The sequence below is a fragment of the Nothobranchius furzeri genome, chromosome 15 (genome assembly GCF_043380555.1).
Source record: "Nothobranchius furzeri strain GRZ-AD chromosome 15, NfurGRZ-RIMD1, whole genome shotgun sequence".
Taxonomy (NCBI): Eukaryota; Metazoa; Chordata; class Actinopteri; order Cyprinodontiformes; family Nothobranchiidae; genus Nothobranchius; species Nothobranchius furzeri.
The window spans coordinates 26,405,491-26,426,179 of NC_091755.1; the positions used below are offsets into that span (position 1 = coordinate 26,405,491).

At 41.7% G+C, this 20,689-nt stretch overlaps 2 protein-coding genes across 6 annotated transcripts in view; both read left to right on the top strand.

Annotated features, from left to right (window-relative positions):
* Positions 1-2,613: 2,613 nt before the first annotated feature.
* dhh (desert hedgehog signaling molecule) lies at positions 2,614-6,140 on the top strand. The gene is made up of 3 exons (XM_015967886.3): positions 2,614-3,061; positions 4,711-4,972; positions 5,072-6,140. The coding sequence occupies exons 1-3, from the start codon at positions 2,753-2,755 to the stop codon at positions 5,875-5,877; spliced, it is 1,377 nt and encodes a 458-aa protein (XP_015823372.3). The 5' UTR covers positions 2,614-2,752; the 3' UTR covers positions 5,878-6,140.
* Positions 6,141-9,235: 3,095 nt separating this feature from the next.
* kmt2d (lysine (K)-specific methyltransferase 2D) overlaps positions 9,236-20,689 on the top strand; it is a 28,450-nt gene continuing 16,996 nt past the window's right edge. For 2 of the 5 annotated variants that reach the window (XM_015967881.3, XM_015967883.3), the window contains exons 1-28: positions 9,236-9,458; positions 11,674-11,756; positions 11,933-12,044; positions 12,172-12,374; positions 12,507-12,616; positions 12,722-12,884; positions 14,072-14,243; positions 14,371-14,485; positions 14,637-14,815; positions 14,907-15,145; positions 15,758-15,847; positions 15,957-16,711; positions 16,805-16,918; positions 17,014-17,127; positions 17,214-17,318; positions 17,396-17,577; positions 17,843-18,007; positions 18,152-18,261; positions 18,384-18,428; positions 18,516-18,704; positions 18,791-18,976; positions 19,069-19,191; positions 19,579-19,700; positions 19,787-19,922; positions 20,000-20,086; positions 20,168-20,245; positions 20,345-20,503; positions 20,608-20,677. In XM_015967881.3, coding sequence (XP_015823367.3) covers positions 11,708-11,756; positions 11,933-12,044; positions 12,172-12,374; positions 12,507-12,616; positions 12,722-12,884; positions 14,072-14,243; positions 14,371-14,485; positions 14,637-14,815; positions 14,907-15,145; positions 15,758-15,847; positions 15,957-16,711; positions 16,805-16,918; positions 17,014-17,127; positions 17,214-17,318; positions 17,396-17,577; positions 17,843-18,007; positions 18,152-18,261; positions 18,384-18,428; positions 18,516-18,704; positions 18,791-18,976; positions 19,069-19,191; positions 19,579-19,700; positions 19,787-19,922; positions 20,000-20,086; positions 20,168-20,245; positions 20,345-20,503; positions 20,608-20,677 — 4,172 coding nt within the window. In that variant the 5' untranslated portion in view covers positions 9,236-9,458; positions 11,674-11,707. Of the gene's footprint in view, positions 9,459-10,957; positions 11,096-11,673; positions 11,757-11,932; positions 12,045-12,171; positions 12,375-12,506; positions 12,617-12,721; positions 12,885-14,071; positions 14,244-14,370; positions 14,486-14,636; positions 14,816-14,906; positions 15,146-15,757; positions 15,848-15,956; positions 16,712-16,804; positions 16,919-17,013; positions 17,128-17,213; positions 17,319-17,395; positions 17,578-17,842; positions 18,008-18,151; positions 18,262-18,383; positions 18,429-18,515; positions 18,705-18,790; positions 18,977-19,068; positions 19,192-19,578; positions 19,701-19,786; positions 19,923-19,999; positions 20,087-20,167; positions 20,246-20,344; positions 20,504-20,607; positions 20,678-20,689 lie in introns of those variants that run through there. The other 3 variants (XM_015967884.3, XM_054745909.2, XM_015967882.3) reach the window with 2 other exon arrangements.

Consider the following 20,689-nt stretch of genomic DNA (forward strand, 5'->3'; position numbering starts at 1 on the left):
TGTCGACCATGTCAGTCACGTACTTTGAGATTTCTTTGCTTGTAAAAGTTTGTTAATGACTACAAACTAGAAAACTGCACGTGTGACCTAACCACATAATCTCCTCTCACCTAACGCAGCTGCTACTTACCAAATGACCAGATTCATGGTGGTTCTTTCCTCCTGTGGGAAGTTTGCTGAACTTACAGCCCTTTTCCCTCAGTTTTCTCCGTGTCTGGTTTGATGACGTCACTTTCGTGAAGCGCATTTGTAGTCCTGGACTTATTTTCACACAAAACCTAAAATAACGTTTCCCCCTGTTCGAAAATAAGCGCGTTCTTGTTATCAAATATGTCTTTAAAATTCATGGACATCATATTTGAAATCCATGGCACAAAACAAGCAGAATTAGAAAATAGCATTTTTAGCCCCTTTGACTTGCATTCATTTTTTTCGTTCTTCCGGGGACCCATGATGCGGAAGTGACTTAGGCTCCCTTTAAGGGTTTCAAACTGATAAGCCCTTTTTACAAGACACACCATGCTGACAAATCGGCGAAATATTACCACAATGGTATGTCTTATAAACGCGCCATGCCGGCATGGCGTTGCGCGAATTTTGTGGCATTCGTTCCACCTCGCTTGGTAGTAATATTGTGGTAACGGTCTGTCGTATGCGCCCTGGCACAACAGAGACGGATGTCATGATGACGTGGGGAGTTATTGCTGAGCTCCGGCTGACAAATTTATTGAAAGTGAAAGTAAACACAGGCAATGAGGTTTGCTTTTTGAACAAAATCAGCTGAGATGGCAAACTGGAGCGCCGCAGAGCTCCATGAGCCTCTCTGTTAGAGCTGAAGCTCAGATCACCAGAGACTGCACAGGGACTGATGGGAACAGACATCTTTAGGAGCTGCTTGTTAAAAAAACTTACCGATCACGGCTTCATTTGCAATAAAAAGCAAATTATGCCCAAGATAAACAGAAGTCTGCGGCAGCGCAGAGACCACCCCATACCCCCTTTATGCCGCCATCACCTAATCTTTTATAAAATTGCCACGATTGCGCCACATTACCGCCATGGTCTGATCTTATAAACGACCTAAGGGTCCCTGATGCCGCCACGGCATTGCAGCAAATTGACGGCATTGTTTTGTCAAAAGGGCTATAGAGCGTGATTGGTCCACAAGGGTGGGCCAGTCACAGCACTCCATCTGCTTTGTGGGCCAATCAGGGTCCGCTATTCATCTCGTGGGCCGTGGGTGGGATGATGGGACGGAGTGGAGCAAAATGGCAAAAACTCATTTGAAACGGCTTTTACATCAATTTTGGACTATTTGGACTTGGGCTTTATTAGAATCTGGAGCAGATAGTTGTATTTAAGCCCTTACTTACAGCGGCCTTTCTTGTTTACCGCAGTGTGTACGTCATGTTGTTCATTGTCCAGTAGGACGCGGAGATCGTTTGAAAGACAACGGTAAAACCCACCCCATGACCGAGACTAAATAATATATTTCTTTAGTCTGGCTACGCTGCGTCATGATTAGGGCACTGACAGTGTTTAAAAGAGAGAAAAGTGTGAAAATGTTAATGACTGACTGAGAAATGTGTACAATGTGTAGTTAGTGTAAAAAACAAAGCTGGCTAGTGTAAAAAATAAAGCTGGCTACTTTGAAGCTTTGAAGATATCGCCTTTTGTTGGTTATTTATAGAATGTCATCCCCGCAATAAACGAGAACCATAAATAATTAAATTGTTTTATTTATTTCTTCTCAGTCAGTACAGCCCTGTTTTCCTGCGGGAGTAGCTAGCAACACATGTTGTTTTTAAGGAGAAGTATCGTTTCAGAGACCGCTGCAAATGTATTGATTAAACGAGTGTTCCACACCTTTAAATTGGTGATGTGCATTTATTCATGTAATGCAATTCTAGCTCTAGCCTGTGCGTGAATAAGACATGGTGATTTGTCTTATAAACGTGTGTAATTACAGTAATAGAAGATATCAATTAACTTAAAAGGGGCGGAAAGGCCATTGTGTTCACATCATGCGCTCTTTCTACGGCTGGATTGGAGGCGCGTGCGTCTGCGGTGGGAGCGCGCAGAGGAAGGGAGGGCAAATAATGTCCGGACGCTAATAAGACCCAATGAAAGGAGTAAGGTGGACATGAGCTGTGAAACGCGACAGAAGGAAGAGAAGGAGGACGGAGAGGGAGGTGAAAAAGAAAAGGTTTCCACAGAGATTAATCTGGAAGGACAAGAAGGGAGCGCACTGTTCATAGAAGCTCACCAGAGACGGAGAGTCGTGGGACTTCAGGTGTGTGTCAGTTGCCCTCGTTTGCGTAGAGAGGCGGTCAGTGAGCAGAGACGATCAAAACCACCTGCGCGAGTACAGGTACCCGTGAAGGACATAAGATGACTTTTAGCTCATGCCAGCTGCTGAAACCTCTGCTCAGAAACTCCTAAAGAACTTTCCCCCCTTTCACTCTTTGATGCCAAACCTCAGAAATAATTCAGCTACTCTTTTTTTCTTGGGCTTTTGTTTTTGTTCATTTCAATCATATAGACAAAATTTACAGATTTAGTATTTTTTATAGTGAATCCAGTAACAAAATAAAATCTAAATGCTCATAGCTGTTTATGTTAAAATATATCCGTGCTGGTGATCCATGGTTTGGAATGGATCTAGATCTGACCCTCATTCAGTTGCTGCCACTCACCTGGAATCGGGCTGTCACTGTGAGCTGCTGAGTCCTGGGAGCTCCAACCCTCCCCAATGAAGCAGTTCTGGTGGGTCCACTTGGCTCCACTCGGCCTGCTTGCTGTGTGGACATGTGCTTGGCCGGTCCATGGATGTGGGCCGGGGCCTGGGTATGGAATGCGTTCCAGGCCCAGGAAACTCACAGCCATGCACTACAAGCAGTTCTTCCCCAACTTCTCAGAAAACAACATTGGGGCCAGTGGGAGAGCAGAGGGCAAGATCACACGCAGCTCTGAGCGCTTCAACCAGCTGGTGTGCAACTACAACCCTGATATTGTGTTCAAGGATGAGGAGAACACCAGTGCAGACCGCTTCATGACTAAGGTGAGACACAAACATGTCCTAAACTTCCTTTACAGATAGGCACTTGATGCAGATGCTCCAGTGTATTCCACTCTGAGAATGCATTCAATCTCAATTATTTGCTGAAACTTAGGCTACCTGAGTTATGTCCGGTTTCCAACAGACCGTATGCATTTTAAGCATGCTTTTGCTCACTGTTTGCTAAAAACGAAGACCAGGAAGCAGTTGAACACCTCTTAAACGGACAAGTTCCCTACTGGAACACTTCCTTTTAATGCTTAACCAAAGTCTTTGTTAGTGGAAATAAATGATTTGAATCACTGGCTCTGTTTGCCCTCTAGGAAGAATATTAAACTCAAGGCACATGTTTTTTCCCCTTCATTTAGCAATTCAAAAATATATAATTTTTTTTTTAAAAGACACTGGTGACTAAGATGCTAAAAATGCAGATGCTCAAATGATCTGTTCTGGATGCTGAGGCTCTGTGATCGTTATGGATGTAAGTCTGTGTCCCTTCCCCCTTCCAGAGTGATTGCATGTGATGAGAATCTGTAAGTGTACATGTGTATCCTCCTGGTACCCATGTGAGTGTATGTATGTGCCCCCTTTTTTGCCCACACGTAAAAGACCCTCATTGTGCGTCATTTGGAAACTCAGAGGGGTCGCCTATACAAAATTCCCGCCTGCTGAAGTAATGGCACCGTCGGAAAAGCGACTATTGTAGTTGTGACAATGAAACGCCTCTCCTCAATGGCATCGCAAGAGAAATGTACCCAGTTTGTTTTCTGCTCCTCACTCTTGCTGTCACATTCCCAACTCCGTGCCCATACATTCTTCCCCTCTGGCCTCCCCATTCGTCTCAACCTCGACCTTTTCCTACGACACTTTCTTCGCGTTCTCACCATTTTCCCTCCTTTTTATTTTTTTGCATTCAGCTGCAAGTTTCTTTTGAGAAGGTTAATTTTAGACACAAGTGAATACAAATAGAAAAGAAGTGTATCTCCTCAGATTGCTGGCGTCATACATTTTTTCCCCCCTTTGGTTGTCAATTTTACAACAAAGCTGACAGTCTGTAACATTACGGCTCATGGGGGTGTTAGGAGTCACTGTGCACATATTTGATCAAATGTCTCAGGGGTGAAAGTGTGTGATTGAAGTCTGGAACAAGCTGGAAAGGCAGAGAATGGCCTTGATTATTCTGTCACTCTGTTGAAAAAGCCAAAGAATGTGCCGGACTTGCTACAGTAGGTTGCACTCTGATTGTTTATGCAAAAGTGAGATGACCTTTAAGCAAACTAGAGGGGAGAATCATTTAGTAGTTCCTTCTCTACTTCAAAGTGTGCATACATATATTAGAATAATCCGAGATCAGTTTGTGCACTGCACGTGGCTGCTGTTCCAATGAAACAATTACAAATACTTCACTTGAACCAGATTCTGTACAAGCAGTGTTGACTTTAGGTTGAGTAAAACAACCGATGTTGGCTATAACAAACAAAGAACAATTAAATATGACTTGAACCTACAAAGTAAAGTATTATTTTTAGAAAGCTGCAAACTGATTTCTCCCAAATGAGCGTTGGTATGTTCATGCATGACGAAGACGACATTGGTCTAACCTCTCTAACACACCAGCCCATCCCTGTCTCTTCTGTGTCATCCTTGCACAGAGATGTAAGGACTGTTTGAACAGGCTGGCCATTGCAGTGATGAACCAGTGGCCTGGGGTGCACCTGCGTGTGACGGAGGCCTGGGATGAAGATGGTCACCACCCTCAAGGCTCTCTACACTACGAAGGCCGAGCTGTGGATATAACCACAGACGACAGGGAGACGGAGAAGTACGGCCTTCTGGCTCAGCTGGCTGTAGAAGCAGGCTTTGACTGGGTGTACTATGAGTCCAAGCATCACATCCACTGCTCGGTAAAATCAGGTGAGATTGAAGAGTTCTTAAATACGACAACGCAAGACAGTGGTGTGATTTTTTTTAAGACAATAAAATGTTTTGTGTTCTGCATAAATTATCTTGCAGATAAGTCAGAAGCTGTGGAGAGAGGTGGTTGTTTTCCGGGCTGGGCACGGGTGACTCTTGCTGGAGGACAGCAGAAGAGTCTGTCATCTGTGACCCCTGGGGACAAGGTCATGGCTCTGTCTGAAACGGGCCAGGTCGTGTTCAGCCAAGTGCTCTCGTTTCTGCACCAGAACAAAGAAAGCTGGTCCACCTTTCTGTCTTTGGAGACAGAAGATGGCCACAGATTGGTTCTAACTCCACATCACTTGGTCTTTTTGGCCCCTGATTTCAGATGTGGTGGTAGTGAGTACCGGGCTCAGTTTGCTAGCAGGGCTAAAGCCAGAGACTGTGTCCTCATCAGCACTGCAGGTGGCCTAACACGACCGTCACAGATTGTGTCAATTTCAGAGACTGAAAGCATGGGAGTGTACGCCCCCTTGACAGAAGCTGGAACTCTGTTTGTTGATGGAGTGCTGGTCTCCAGCTACGCTCTGCTGGAGAACCACAGACTTGCACACTGGGCTTTTGGACCTTTGCGGCTGCTCCACCCACTAAACCAGCTACTGTGGGGGGAGATGGTGAAAGAAAGGCAGACGGAAGCATGCACCGAGACTGAAACACATTTTAGCACTTTGAGCACAAAGAACAAATCATCGATAAATGAAGAGAGCTTACTGATCAATAAAGACAATCTTAGTGAAGCTGTCGTGGCAAAACCTCAAGAGGTGCGACCCCTCGAAAGACAGATGTCAGATGTTCACTGGTATGCCAGATTCCTCTACAGAGTTGCATGCATCTTCTTAGATGCCAGCATATTTGATCCTTAAAATCCAAATCTACAGACTGTAAATCACACTATAGCTGTGATCCATCCATGTTTTATTTTTTTAAATAAGAAAAACACACTGGAATGGCTTTTTACACTACTGCTTATATTCTAATTTTCTGTAAAGATCAACTTGGAATTACTTTCAATCTTTAGGAATTGTTAAAGCGTCAGAACTGAGCTGGTTAATGGCAAAATAACTGTAAATTAATATTTTTATTCCTGTCATTTATTATTGTTCTGATAAAAAAATGTACAAACATATTTCCTGTACAACAGAATTTTTATTTTTGTACTTCATGAATCATAATATATAAAGGTTGCATTTATTAAAAATAATTCCACAGCTTGTATTATACATGTCATGTCACAAAACAAATAACCATCTTTATATATATATATATATATATATATATATATATATATATATATATATATATGAATGATCAGGACTTGTGAATGTTGCAGTATGCAGCATCCATCGGGTTAATGAAAAGCTGAGACTTTTTCACATCAACTTTGAAGTTTCTCAGAAATGTAGAGGTTGTGTGCAAGAACTCCACAAGTTTTGTGTTAAAAATACAAGTAAACCCCCTTTCCTGTGTTATATATGCAATTAAGGATGAGGCATTTAAATAATACTTGACTCAGGAATGAAATTTTGATCTTATACACCCCCTTGTGGTGAAACCATTTGCTTGTGGGATTAATCATTTCAGATTGCACAGATTTCCCAAATCTGAGCATTTAAACTCATTAAAAAACATAATTTGATTTAAAATCCAGTGCAGAGCTAGTTGTAAAAATCTGCTGATATTATTTACATCCAGAAATAAGGCTGTATGTACTGATCTGTAAAGGAACACATTAAAACCCTGATTTTACAATAAAACTCAACATTTTACATTATGGTTTTAAGAATAAGATCATTTAGTAAACTGGAATTTGTATAAATGACAGGAAGAATAATGCCCATGTTAGCTTGTCTTATCTGCCCATGAGTGCACAATAATTAAACTCTGAAATACAAATCAAAGCAAATACCATACAAGAAATCTGAATATTTATCCCCTCTTTCATTTTATGCTATGTTATAAACATCTGTGAAGGTATTCCAGGGGATTATCCTTGAAGGCAGGAGCCAGATGGGGAAGCACTGTCTTCAGCCCCTGACCAATGGGAGCCACCCATTGTCCTAATCCCACCCTCTGTTTACATCCACTGGCAAATCGGTCGTTGTCTTCTAACCAGGCTCTGCCCCAAAATCTAATCCAATTTTCCTAAAGCTGAATGGGAAGTTAAGTAATCCCGTCAGTGGGACCAGTAATACCCTATTTCCAAAATGAAAACATGCTCACCTCACATTCAGGCAAAGAGAGACTTAAGGTGACCCAACAGAGCCACTTCTAATTGGAAATAGTCAAATCACATGTTTTATCAACAAATTGTTTTTACTTGTTAAAATTGTCCTATATAACATTAGGCATTTCCCCCCTGGCAGACAGTAATGAGGGTTGCACTCTAATTTGAACATGTGCTAGTTAGGTGAAGCTCCAGAAGTGGAATGCAGCCTACACTAACACACATGACTTTCCCTTTTCTTTCAGGTCTAAATCACAGCTAAAATATCTTTATAAATTTGGGTCAGATTTACAAGCCAGAAAATTATTTGTGCTGCATAGGTCACTCTCCAGGAAAAATAAGATTGTTCATTCCTTAAAGGGCATGATTTCTGATGTCACTGAACGGGTCTGAATTTGAAGCACTCAAAATATTGTTGCATTATAGCTGAAATATTTGATTAGAGTTTTTTTATATGTCTAAAATAACCAAGGGTTCTTCTCTTTGTAGGGATTAAATCTGACCTCTTCAACATGACATCTTCCTTTCCTCTGAGTTCACATGCTTCATCCAGTAACACTAGAGCTTTAGTCCTAGTATTGCCTCAAGGCCTTTGTGTTTTCACAGTGGGGTGGATGATGACAGGACAGAGAGGCTGTTGCCTTAATTAAGGCCAAACCCAGAGCCATCCCCAATATACAAAATTTGACAGTGCTGATTTGCAGCCTTTAAGATTATTATTAATAGTTATGTTTTGGATTTGTTAAGCAAATATTAGTGTAAAACTTGTGCTAAAATTGTGCATTTTGGGGACCATTTAATTATTTTTAATGAAATACAAAGCAGCATCAGTTTAAACCAGAAACTGAGCAGTTCTCAACTCAGCTTCTCTTTTCCAAGTCATCCATACCTCTGTATTATTCTCACATTTGATAACAGTCCCTTCCTCTATGACTAGACGTGACTTTTTAAACCTAAAGTGAGAAATGAGAAATAAATAAAACATTCAATTAAATTAAAAAATATATTGTCCTATTAAAAGTAAAGGCAGTGGTCTTGTTTTTAATTTAAAAGGTCTGACAGATGAAACATTTTACGTGCAGTATTACATTTAATTATTATGTTTGTTGCTGTCATACTACCAGAACACACATTAAAACGTCCTAAAATAACTTCAGGATGATATTTTGGATTGTGAATCAGGTGAAATTTTAAAGTTAGATTCATGACTCAAATTCAATTATATCTGATTCATGTGCTATGATTTAGCTGAATAGAAGCTGTTTGAGGATCATCAACCACGAAAAATAACACAACACGTTTTTAAATTGCTTTGCAAAATGATTTTGCACACGAACATGATGAACTTTCCTGAACTCCGGTCCCAATCTTAGCAATCTAATGAAAAATGGCTTCCTGGGATCCGAAAATCGAATGACCTAAAATAAACTATATCCACCATATTTTGCTGACTGCGTTTTCCAGATTAAAATCTACAGATAAATTATTTGATCTCGCTTGCTTATTCACTGTTGAGTTTAGGATGTAACACTGTTATAAATATGCTCCAATAGAGCCCATGTTCTGGCCGTCCGCCTGCATGCAAGTATAATTTTTGACGTAGTTGTTTATTACCGAGCGCAGCTAGCAGCGATTAGCCACTTAGCGGAACAGCCGTGCGGGGACGCAACCAAGTGACCCATACAAGGGTACCCATGCAAAGTTGAGCTGTAAATTTAGATGGATGAAAGTCTGCATTTGGTTCAAAACTTTGAGGAAAGTGGATTTTCTGACAAGTCAAAAAAGTTTAGTGCCGTAATTTCCGGATACGCTGTTTTTTTTAATGCAAACCCAAAATCTCGAGCCAGATTCCAGAACATAGCTGAAGCTCGCAGTTAGCCTTTAAGCTAAATTAAAGGAGCCACAACGTGAAGCCGGGGAACATCTTTCTGGACTGTTTGGGGACTTTGTTCTTAGCTTTATTAAGTCCTCGATAGTTTATGACGACTCGTTATAAAGCACCAGTCGCTAGTTAGTTTGGTAGCCACGGCATTACCCATCTGGCTCAACAGCTAACAGCCTGCCATCCGACGAGTTGCACTTCCCCCACTCTCAGAGCAGCAGCCGGCTAGCTGCAGCGCTAGTCCGGTACATAAAATGAAGCGACCATCAGCATTTCTGGACGCTGTGTGGCTCATTGGATTCTGCTGATGCATGAGGAGACGAATTTATTTTTGTGAGGTAAGCTATTTACAAGATATTTTATTCTAACTTCCTGCAAACATGCACAGTTAAAGCTACAAACCCTGACCTTATACCGGTGTTAGCTCTTGAATTTGTAGCCCGGACCTTTTGATTACAACTAATTGCTGGAGAGCTAGCTATGCTTCGTGTTTGCTAACTTCGGGTAGTTATACATTGGTTGTATGCGCGTTGTAAATCACAGATAACGCTGCTGGCACATTTAATGGCATATTCCCTTGTGTCTTGTATAGTTTTACATAGTCTTGTCTGTTTGGGAGACTTTGATGCTACGCCTCTGTTGGTAGTTGTTAGCTTTTCAGTGTCAGTTTGTCGTCACTGACATGGACCTGTCTATTTGCTGGAAAGAAATAACCTTTCAGTCGATGTTTACTATGACAAATAGTGCTTAGTGTTCAACTTTAATCATCCCCGAGGGGCAATTGTTGTTGCATTCATTTTGTTATTAATTTTAGTTTACCAAAAAACGAACGTGTTCGTCATTAAATTGCAACAATAACTGGCTTATAATCAAGAATTGCACATCGTGTCATTACTACTTTTGCTTTGTGCAACTGAGCGAGTCTAGCTTATTTAGCATTTTCGTTAACTTGTAGGTCGGGCTAGGTTGGGGAAACCTATATTCAACATTTAGGGATAGTGTTTTTACTATTACTTCTGAGGACGACTAAAATGTGTGTTATGGATTATATAGCTAAACACATTATGGTAATAATCATCATTTGGCGACATCCCAGGTACTGCTGATAAAATTAGAACCTTACCGAGTCTTATAGTGGATGTTCTGTCTGCAATAATAAACATAATCGAGTTGTTTTTAATGATTTTGTATCAGAAGCATGTCTGATCTTTATTAGTGTTTGGTATCTATTTTAAGTCGAATTACTACCTTTTCAATCGTTCATCGTTTAAATCGAGATACTTGTTCAATATATATAATTTGCGCAGCGCGAATGCATTTAAAAAATAACATATTTCTCCATTCACACCACTGTCATCGCGTCTCAGTAGTTCCCGCAATAAACGAGGACAGGCTAGTTGTGCACGCTGGGTTATTTCAGGAAGAGGCGATCAAATCTTATTTAAATAAAATGACTTTAGCTTCACGGTTAGTCCTAGTGTTAACACGCGAGTCTGTGGTCGGATATCTGCCACTTTCAGCTGCATTTGAGAAAATCTAAAGGAACTGTTACAAATCTCCCCCCCCCCCCCCCTCTCTCTCTCTCTCTCGCGCGCGCGCGCGCGCGTGTGTGTGTGTGTGTGTGTGAAGGAGAGAGCGAGAGATAACATAGGTTTTTTAAGCCTTGTACGGAAAGTACGCATTCAATATAGATTGGGCCAAAAATTGGGCTCAGTCTGTTTTGGTCCTTTCTCTTATTGTTTGTTTGACAGCGCTTTGTAAAAGGCGTGAATCTCATAGCGGAACAAAGTTGCGTCTGACGAGGTTCTGCACGACCCAAATCCCGCTGCAACAGGAAGTTCAGTATACGGAAGTTGTATTTTCTTTGTGTATCCCGATTTCTTGTTGTTTTATTTAGCAAAACAGAAATTTTAGTTCTAACACCCAACGTTTTTTGCTCATAGCTTCATCATCGACTTGGATTATGCATTGTTTGGTAAAGAAAATTAATTGTTAAAGCGAATTTCTATTGATCTGTCGCATGTAACCTCCGCGCTAATTTTGTAAGTTTGCGTAAAAATCTCGGTTGCGTTTTATTCCCACTACTGCATTATTAGCGCAAGTAAATCGTGTGAATTTTATTGGTGTTACTGCACTCATATTGGTCATGTTACATATTTAACGTTCTAGCATTTGAAAGACTTTTGGCACGACGAGAGAGTTGCATATGTTTTTCCTTTTTTCTGCTATGATGCTTTTGGTGGACTCATTTATGAAAATTGGTAGTCAGCCGTTTTGTTTATTGCATTTAAAGCTGGGCTTTTCGTCATCTCACTCAGTAAACTCATATACTTGTTTGTGTTTTTTATGATAAAATCACAAATCTTTGAAATTGTTTTTGAGTACTCCAGCATTTTCAGTAATTACGTGTTGATAAAGGTTTTATGGCTTTACCATGAGCTAATCTTCTAAGAAAATGCTTAGATTTATTGTTCATGATGAACTATCTTGATGTATTGTTGGCCATTTGATTAACATCCTAAACATTATGCTGTGTGTGTTTTTCATTTATAGATCTCTGTAAAAGAGGTCAAAATCAGAACGGGGAATGGACGAGCAGAAATCAAACTGCGACGAAAATGACTCTGAACCAACAGGTAATTTTAATGTTGTCCTCTTTGTTTGTTTGTACAATGGTTTTCCTGAGGATCTTAAAAGTGCTTAAGAATTTCAGGTTTCATAGATAATTATTTGCAATTTATCATGTTGATAGTAGAGCAGAAGAAAGTTTTCATGTACTCTTGCTTCATTTTTCGTCCTCCCTTATCACCAGCTGATGACAGTGCCTCTGAAAAACAGCCTGTCTCTGCCAATGAGTCATCCAAGACTTCACCTGCTGCAGAGAATGAGTCTGGTGTTAATGCAACCTCTTCCAGCGCCCCTGTGTAAGTTTTTGATTCACATCAGAAAAGCTGAAATTCCTGCTGCTTGATCCCAAGAGCATATTCCTTCATATCGGAAATTCCATAATATGATTTATCTTATGTGTTTTATTTCTATGTGTTTGAACAGAGAGAGTGCCCGTGCCTGTGCGCTTTGCAATTGTGTGGAACGGAGCTTGCATGGGCAGCGGGAGCTGCGACACTTTCAGCCGTCTTCTGAGCGGCCAACTCTCAAGCCATCAGCTTTCCCACTGCCACAGCCTGGAAATGATGACCTGTCTTCCATTGGTTTTTCGGACTCCTCTTGTCTAACGGCACTCCTTGATGACCCAGGTTAAACTCAAAACTTTTCACTTTTACTGTTTTGGATCACTTTCAAACAGTTCATTGTTCTAAGAGATCAGCGGTGCACATGAACCTGAAAACTTTTTGACATCATACTGAATTTTTGCTTATACTTAACAGGGGGGTGTTGGGTTCACCACTGGTGTGCAGTGTGGTCAGAGGGAGTAAAGCAGACAGAGGATGAGGAGCTGGAGAACGTGGATAAGGCCGTTATCTCAGGGACACAGCGTGTAAGTGATGTGAATTTAACAATATAAGATAGTTTTTAAAAATCAAGATTCTTCCTTAATACTAATGCTGCTATTGATACTATATATATATTTTATTTTGCTCAGCTTTGCGAGTATTGCAAAAGGCTGGGTGCAACCATACGATGCCACATAGAGGACTGTTCACGATTCTACCACTTCCCATGCTCGGCAGCCAGTGGATCTTTCCAGTCCATGAAACAGCTGGTTCTTCTCTGTCCTGAGCACATAGACAAAGCAGAGGTGTTGGGTAAGATGATGATTCTGAATCGAGCATCCTTTTCGATAGAGGACTTAAGCTCATCCAGAGTGTTGGGTCTTGTGTCTCCCAATGTTCTCTTCACAAGATCCCACAGCTTGTGCCGATGATAGATTATACAGGTCCTTCTCAAAAAATTAGCATATTGTGATAAAGTTCATTATTTTCTGTAATGTACTGATAAACATTAGACTTTCAAATATATTAGATTCATTACACACAACTGAAGTAGTTCAAGCCTTTTATTGTTTCTAATATTGATGATTTTGGCATACAGATCATGAAAACCCAAAATTCCTATCTCAAAAATTAGCATATTTCATCCGACCAATAAAAAAAAAAGTGTTTTTAATACAAAAAAAGTCAACCTTCAAATAATTGTGTTCAGTTATGCACTCAATACTTGGTCGGGAATCCTTTTGCAGAAATGACTGCTTCAATGCGGCGTGGCATGGAGGCAATTAGCCTGTGGCACTGCTGAGGTGTTATGGAGGCCCAGGATGCTTCAATAGCGACCTTAAGCTCATCCAGAGTGTTGGGTCTTGTGTCTCTCAATGTTCTCTTCACAATATCCCACAGATTCTCTATGGGGTTCAGGTCAGGAGAGTTAGCAGGCCAATTGAGCACAGTAATACCATGGTCAGTAAGGGTTTTGGCACTGTGAGCAGGTTCCAGGTCATGCTGAAAAATGAAATCATCTCCATAAAGCTTTTCAGCAGATGGAAGCATGAAGTGCTCCAAAATCTCCTGATATCAAGAGCAGGGTCAATGCAGCTAGCTAAAACACAGTGGACCAACACCAGCAGCTGACCTGGCACCCCAGACCATCACTGACTGTGGGTACTTGACACTGGACTTCAGACATTTTGGCATTTCCCTCTGCCCAGTCTTCCTCCAGACTCTGGCACCTTGATTTTTGAAGGACATGCAAAATTTGCTTTCATCCGAAAAAAGTACTTTGGACCACTGAGCAACAGTCCAGTGCTGCTTCTCTGTAGCATGAAGCTTGATCAGAAGTTAGCTCTGTGAAATGTACTTTCCAAATTTGCTATTGCAGCTTTAACCAAACAATATTTTAACTTATTTTCTTGTGGTTATTTCTTCATGACTTCCTTGGTGAATCCCTAAGACAACGAGGATTAAATATTAATAAAGCTATTTATATGTTTTATCTTTAGCTGGAGAGGAGGCTTGGTGTGCAGTGTGCGATTCAGTTGGAGAACTCACAGATTTGCTTTTCTGCACGGGCTGTGGCCTACACTATCATGCGACATGTTTGGAAATTGGTGCTACACCCATCCAGAGAGCAGGGTGGCAGTGCCCAGAGTGTAAAGTGTGCCAGACCTGCAGGTCAGTTTATTTTATTGAATGAAACTGCACCCATTTTTAAGTTTCAGTTATAGTTTTACATGTTTGAAACAAAAATATTATTCTTTGTGAAGTTCTTTCTGGTTTTTCTCTTGATTCTTACTTTCAGACAACCAGGGGAAGACTCAAAAATGCTGGTATGTGATGCTTGTGATAAGGGATACCACACCTTCTGTCTCCAGCCCGCCATGGACTCTCTTCCCTCTGATCCTTGGAAGTGCAGAGTAAATCCCTTTTTTTCTTATTCATCTGGATTTCATAACAAAAATAGTTTTAGAGAATACATTTACATTTGTACAGCTTTTAAAAAAATATCAGTAAGATTTTGTTTCATGCTTCATCAGTTGTTGGTTCTAACTTTAATTCTCATATCAGAGGTGTCGTGTGTGCATGGAGTGTGGTGTCCGGGGATTGGTGCTGCCAGGTTCAGCCCAGTGGTTTGAGAACTACACTGTGTGTGAGGGATGCCAGCATCAACGCAGCTCAGCGTGTTGTGTGTGCAGCAAAGCTGCGGACCCATCTGTTGTGCTTCAGTGTTGCAGCATATGTAACAGGTTAGTTTAAAACGCAGCAAAAGTTACTATAATGTGCAGCTGACACCCGTTCGCAGTATTATAATTTTTGATGATCTCTTGATTATCTTAGATGTATGCACCGTGAGTGTGCTTCATCAGGGGAGTTTCCAGAAGCCAAGGCCGTTTGCCTGCTTTGCACAGAGGATCAGCAGCAGCAGCCTGGTGCTCAAATGGACACCGTGGAGCAGCAGACCAGAGAGGAGACGACAAGCCAAGTGGAGGCTGACGTCTTAACAGGAAAGCAGACAGATTTGTCTGAACAGGACACATCAGGGATGGATAACGCTGAAGAGACACAGATGGGATTGGGTATGCCAGAATTCCATCTGGTGTAAAGTTTTGGAGGAATTGTTTGGAAAATGTTCGGTAACGCTTCCTTTTACAGTCCCCTAATTACTATGTTTATGTTATGTTTATGTATTTAGCAGACGCTTTTGTCCAAAGCGACTTACAAGTGATAATCGGCATATTGCCCTTGAGGCTAACAACAACAATAACAACAACAGCATTGACATCAGTCATGGAGAGTAGGGAACAAGGAGTGGACGGTAGAGAGGGGGACGGGTGCAGGCAAGGTGCTAGTTAAGAAGATGCTCTCTGAAGAGCAGGGTCTTCAGGAGTTTCTTGAAAATTGGAAAGGAAGCTCCTGTTCTGGTAGCGCTTGGAAGGTCATTCCACATTTGTGGAACGATGTAACTCGGGTTCAATTCTAGTTTTTATTTTTATGAATAATTCCCAGTAAATACTGCTTTACACAATAATTACACTTTATTACAATTATACACTTTAATTACACAATAATACACGTTAACTTACTATGTAATTACCATGTAAGTACTTAGTAATTAGGAGATGGCAAAAGGAAGCGTTACCAAATATTCTATTTACAATGTTTATGAGCTACATTATGTTTTAATTCAGGAATGGCGTCTGCAGTTCATACAACAGAGCCACAGGAAGCAACAAAAGGTTCTACTAGTGTGGTGCCAGCTGCTCCACTTGTGTCCAGAGGTAAAACCAAAACACATGCTGGTCACGAGGAAGCATCTTATATTTGTGCATTAATGATAAGAGACACATAATCTAATGATGCTGATCGTGATTTTGTTAATCCATGTAGTGAGTAAAACAACAGAACAAGAGGAACCGTGTCAACCTGATGGAGGCGCACTCGGGCAGAAGACACAAGCCACCTCCTCCCTGGTCCCTGCAACACAGACGCAACCTACAGCAGTTTCACATCAAGTCCATGAAAGCATGGAGTTGGAGAAAGGGGAAGAGAAGCAAGAGAGCACTCTCACTCTTGAGCAAGACCCATCAAAAGAGTCATTAAAGAGTGGGTCTGATGACGTGTCTAAGGTGGATTCACGGATGTCAGATCCGAGCTCTGTTTCCGTGGGCAAAACAGAACGTTTGTCCATGGATGATAAGCTGGAGAGAAGTCTGTGCCACAACCAGCAGTCTCCCGCCCTTTCTCCATCAGAAGACAAACATGAGGCTCTCTCTGCTATGGATATGGAGAGGAGATCACCTCCTCATTCTGACGAGGAGGATGAGGAGGAGGAAGATGATTACGAGCAAATAAAAAGACATAATTTGGATATTAAACGAGAATTTCAGGAGGTCAAACCAGAGTTGCTCTTGGATGAAATGTCTAATATGAGTCATGGAGATGAGAGCAGCAGCGGTTTCCTGGGCTCTCCGGGAGAACCCGATCCTCAGCTGTCCATGGAGCTTGGGCTTGTCTCTGGTGGACGATCGCGCACAGATAGCCTGCTCACCGAGACCGATGATTCGCTTCCCTTTGAGCTCCTTGGAAGTGACAGAGAGAAGGCTAAACGCAGAGGATCTCCAGGACGCTCCAGAGTCAAACAGGTGGGCTCACCGTGATCCTACTCTGAGTTTTGTTTTTTTAAATGTTGTTTGTATTGAAATAACTTTACGTGCATTTATATTTCTTATTCAAAGGGACGAAGCAGCAGCTTTCCTGGAAAGCGCAGGCCTCGAGGGGGCGGTGGAGGGAGAGGACGCGGCGGCAGGTCACGTCTCAAAGCTATGGCTTCTTGCATTGATGCTTTTTTGGTGAGAATTGTTCACAAATTTAGATTAAATTTAATATGCAGAATTTTAAGTATGCATTTAAAAATGTAATCACATTAATCATATTTCTTTTACAGCTTAGCATGACCTCAGACACTGGACTGAGTAAGGAGGAAGACGAAGAAGAAGATGACACCATGCAGAACACTGTGGTTCTTTTCTCAAACACGGATAAATTTGTTCTCCTCCAGGTTAGAGCGTTTGTCTTGTCTGACGTGTGAGTTGTCTTTTTTTATAAATGTTCTCTAAATTTGTTTTAACCTTTTCTCCATTTCAGGACATGTGTGTTGTGTGTGGCAGTTTTGGAAAAGGTGTGGAGGGGCAGTTGCTAGCCTGTGCTCAGTGTGCCCAATGTTACCACCCTTACTGTGTGAGCAGCAAAGTAAGAACCGTGTTGTTGTTTTTAAACGTTGAGTTTGTCCAAGAACATGGATACAATCAACAGTTTTTTTCATGCAGATCACCAAAACAAAGCTGCGTAAGGGCTGGCGATGTTTGGAGTGTATTGTGTGTGAAGTGTGTGGAAAGGCCTCGGATCCCTCTCGTTTGCTGCTGTGTGATGACTGCGATGTCAGCTATCACACCTACTGCTTGGACCCTCCTCTGCACACTGTACCAAAGGGTGGTTGGAAGTGCAAATGGTAGTTTTCTTTTATTTCTACAACAGCAACACTCTGTTCGTCTTTTCAGCTTTGAATTGGGTCAAATGGAAATGAGTGCATGCAAATTTGCATATTATGTAAAACAGTGAAACACAGTATCTCAGCTCTGCATTAGCAATTCAAAATCCAATTGCTTTGCCTTGTTCTTTTCAGCATCCCAAAAATGAGCTCATATTTTGTTTGGCAGCTTCTCTTCTCTTGATAAATTTTATAGTAACCCATCTCCTTTCTTTTTTTTATCCAGGTGTGTGTGCTGTGTCCAGTGTGGTTCCAGCTCACCAGGTTTCCACTGCGAGTGGCAGAACAACTACACACACTGTGGACCTTGTGCTAGCCTCGTCACCTGTCCGGTATGCAGGGAGAACTTCATGGAGGAGGAGCTGCTGCTGCAGTGTCAGTACTGTGAACGGTGGGTACTGGCTGTTAGATCTCCACATGCATACACAAAACAGAGAATCTGTAGCTAATCAAGACAAGTAGGAAATCGATTCCTTATGCGTAACTTTTCTGAGTTGTTGAAAAGTGTGAGTTGTGTGTTTCTGTGCCCTTGCAGGTGGGTCCATGCTGTCTGTGAGAGTCTGTACACAGAAGATGAGGTGGAACAAGCTTCTGATGAGGGTTTTGCATGCACATCTTGTTCCCCATATGTCCCCAAACCTGTGGGTGAGTCTCACAATGACACCACCTCACAATTATAAACTATTTACATTTCAAAGTAATTCTTTACTGATGAGAATTTTTTATTTATGTTCTCTTTCCTCCCCACTTGTGGTCCTTGTTCTCAGTAGTAGAGTCCGCAATTATGGCTTCCATAAAGATTAAAGAGCCAGGTTAGTGAATTTTACTTACTAGTAAATATTTCTGTAAACATTCTGTTTTATTCTACTTTACTGAGATTTGAACATTTCCCATTTCAGAGCCTCAGTTCTACCGACTGGAGGGGGTATGGTTGACTGAGTCGGGTATGTCCTTACTTCGTAGCATCTCCATGTCTCCTTTGCACAAGAGGCGGCAGCGTCGCTCCCGTCTCAGCCTTTTGTGCTGTGAAGGAGGTCCTGATGGGATAGATATGAGAGATGTTGATGGAGATGGGGAGGATGGAAAAGGTTGGCGTGCTCTTCCTACGTGTATTGCTCAGTGATGAATCATCAGTGATGTTCTGGACATTTACATGACCCCTCCATCTTAATAGGTTGTGGGGATCCCATGGAATGTGAATCCAAATTGGATGGAGCTGGGAGCCCTGACAGAGAAGGTGGTGAGAGGGATGCAGGAGCAGAAGGAGGCAATGAAGGCATGGCTGACTGCGAGGGTCTCAAAGGGGGCGCAGAGGACATGGAGGACAGCAAAAAAAGGAAACGGAAACCTTACAGACCTGGTAAATGTCTCCAGAATTTCACAACTTTTAACATCTGTGTGGATGATTTCTCTATTTTGAAATGCTGACATACCCCTGGCTTGTTTTACCAGGTATTGGGGGCTTCATGGTGCGACAAAGGAAGTGTCACACACGGATGAAGAAAGAGTTCTTCGCCCAGCTGGCTGGAGAGACTACATTAGATGGACAGCCAATCGAGCGAACTATAGAAGAAGGTGTGTGTGATAAAGTTGAACTTCATTTAATCAAACGGATTCTTTAGTTTTCACATATTATTGGGGAATATAAACACATACAAAAAAAAAGAACTGTGTCTTCATTTCATTTGGTGACACTAAGTTTGCATTGAGACATGTTGAGGCTAATGTAGTCAGTAGATTAAAAAGAATAATATTTAAAGTACACTTGCTTTTATGTCCTTGTGTCTGTGTGGACTCTTCAAAATGTTTAACCCAAATTTCTTAAACGTTTTTTTGAAAAAGTTTGAGTTTTACGCCGTAAACTGAAATTCTAAATGTGTGCAAGAGATGAAATGGTTGTGTTCACTATAAAGGGTTATTGGTGTGTAAAACAGAGTGTTCTGGCTCCATGTGTGTGTGTAGGACCTCACCCCGACACCGATAACATAATGGATCCTAAACCAGTGGAGGGCGAAGAACAAGCTAAGAAACGTCGGGGCAGAAAGAAGAGCAAACTTGAGGACATGTTTCCAGCGTATCTTCAGGTGTGTGCTTTTGTTTTGCCCTCACCAAAACAAGTTTTGAAATTGAAACCAAACTTTGACCTTTTGTATGTTTTGATTTATTGCAGGAGGCTTTCTTTGGGAAGACTCTAATAGATTTGAGTAAGAAAGCTGTGATGATGGCTCCGGGTCAGAGGACAGGTCCATGCCTTGTTCGACCTTCATTACCAACACCAGCAGGGGTCAAATGTGCTACCCCAAACAGTAAGACCACGTGTTCAGCTGTTTATGATGCTGACTGTGGAAAAGGTCAGTATAGTGACTTGTGCTTGTTTCACTAGTTGACGCCAAGGATCGGGTGGTGGAAGGAAGTTTTCCTTGCAAACAAGAGGGGGGTGAAGCCCCCAAGGCTCAGGGAGAAAGCACAGGTGTGTGTCTGTTTCACATTAAGACTGTAGTTTAATATTATCATTTAAAAGCTGCTAAAATGTTTCCTAAAACAATTTTAGGAAGTCCTGCACCATCCTCATCAATGAAGGACCAGATGGCCATTTATCCCCAAGACTCTGAGGCAGAAAAGAGTGAAGGTTTGGGTTATTCATTTATTGCAAGCACATCATGGAACAGGTGTGATACTCTGTTATCTGAGTAACATTTTGTTCTTTTGTGCTCTCTTTGTGATGCAGGTCTTCCACAAGGGGTGGAAAGTCAGGATTCTGAACAGTTTTTCAGGAAGGTTCTTGGAGTGCAAGATGGTTCTCCTTTGGGAGGCATGAAACCAATTTTGGAAGCTAATAAGGGAGAACCAAATCGCAGTGCCATGCCACAGAGAGCTCTTCTCTCAGGTGTGTACAAGGGGTGCCCGCAGCTAAAACCTTTTAAAATGCTAACTTTTGGATTTAGAGATCAGTTAGGATGGGTTTGGATTAAAGCACTGACTCTCTTCCAGGATCTCTTCCCTCCTCTGGAGTTATGGATGCCTTTCCTGGCCTCTCTCAGTCCCCCTTCTTTGATATGCGGTAAGACGGTTA

What these genes read in the sequence shown, in the direction of transcription:
- dhh (XM_015967886.3), top strand. Translation starts at nt 2,753, where the DNA reads ATGAAGCAGTTCTGGTGGGTCCACTTGGCTCCACTCGGCCTGCTTGCT. An exon ending in CAGACCGCTTCATGACTAAG is followed by an intron (nt 3,062 to 4,710) that starts GTGAGACACAAA and finishes ATCCTTGCACAG; the next exon opens with AGATGTAAGGACTGTTTGAA. An exon ending in CCACTGCTCGGTAAAATCAG is followed by an intron (nt 4,973 to 5,071) that starts GTGAGATTGAAG and finishes ATTATCTTGCAG; the next exon opens with ATAAGTCAGAAGCTGTGGAG.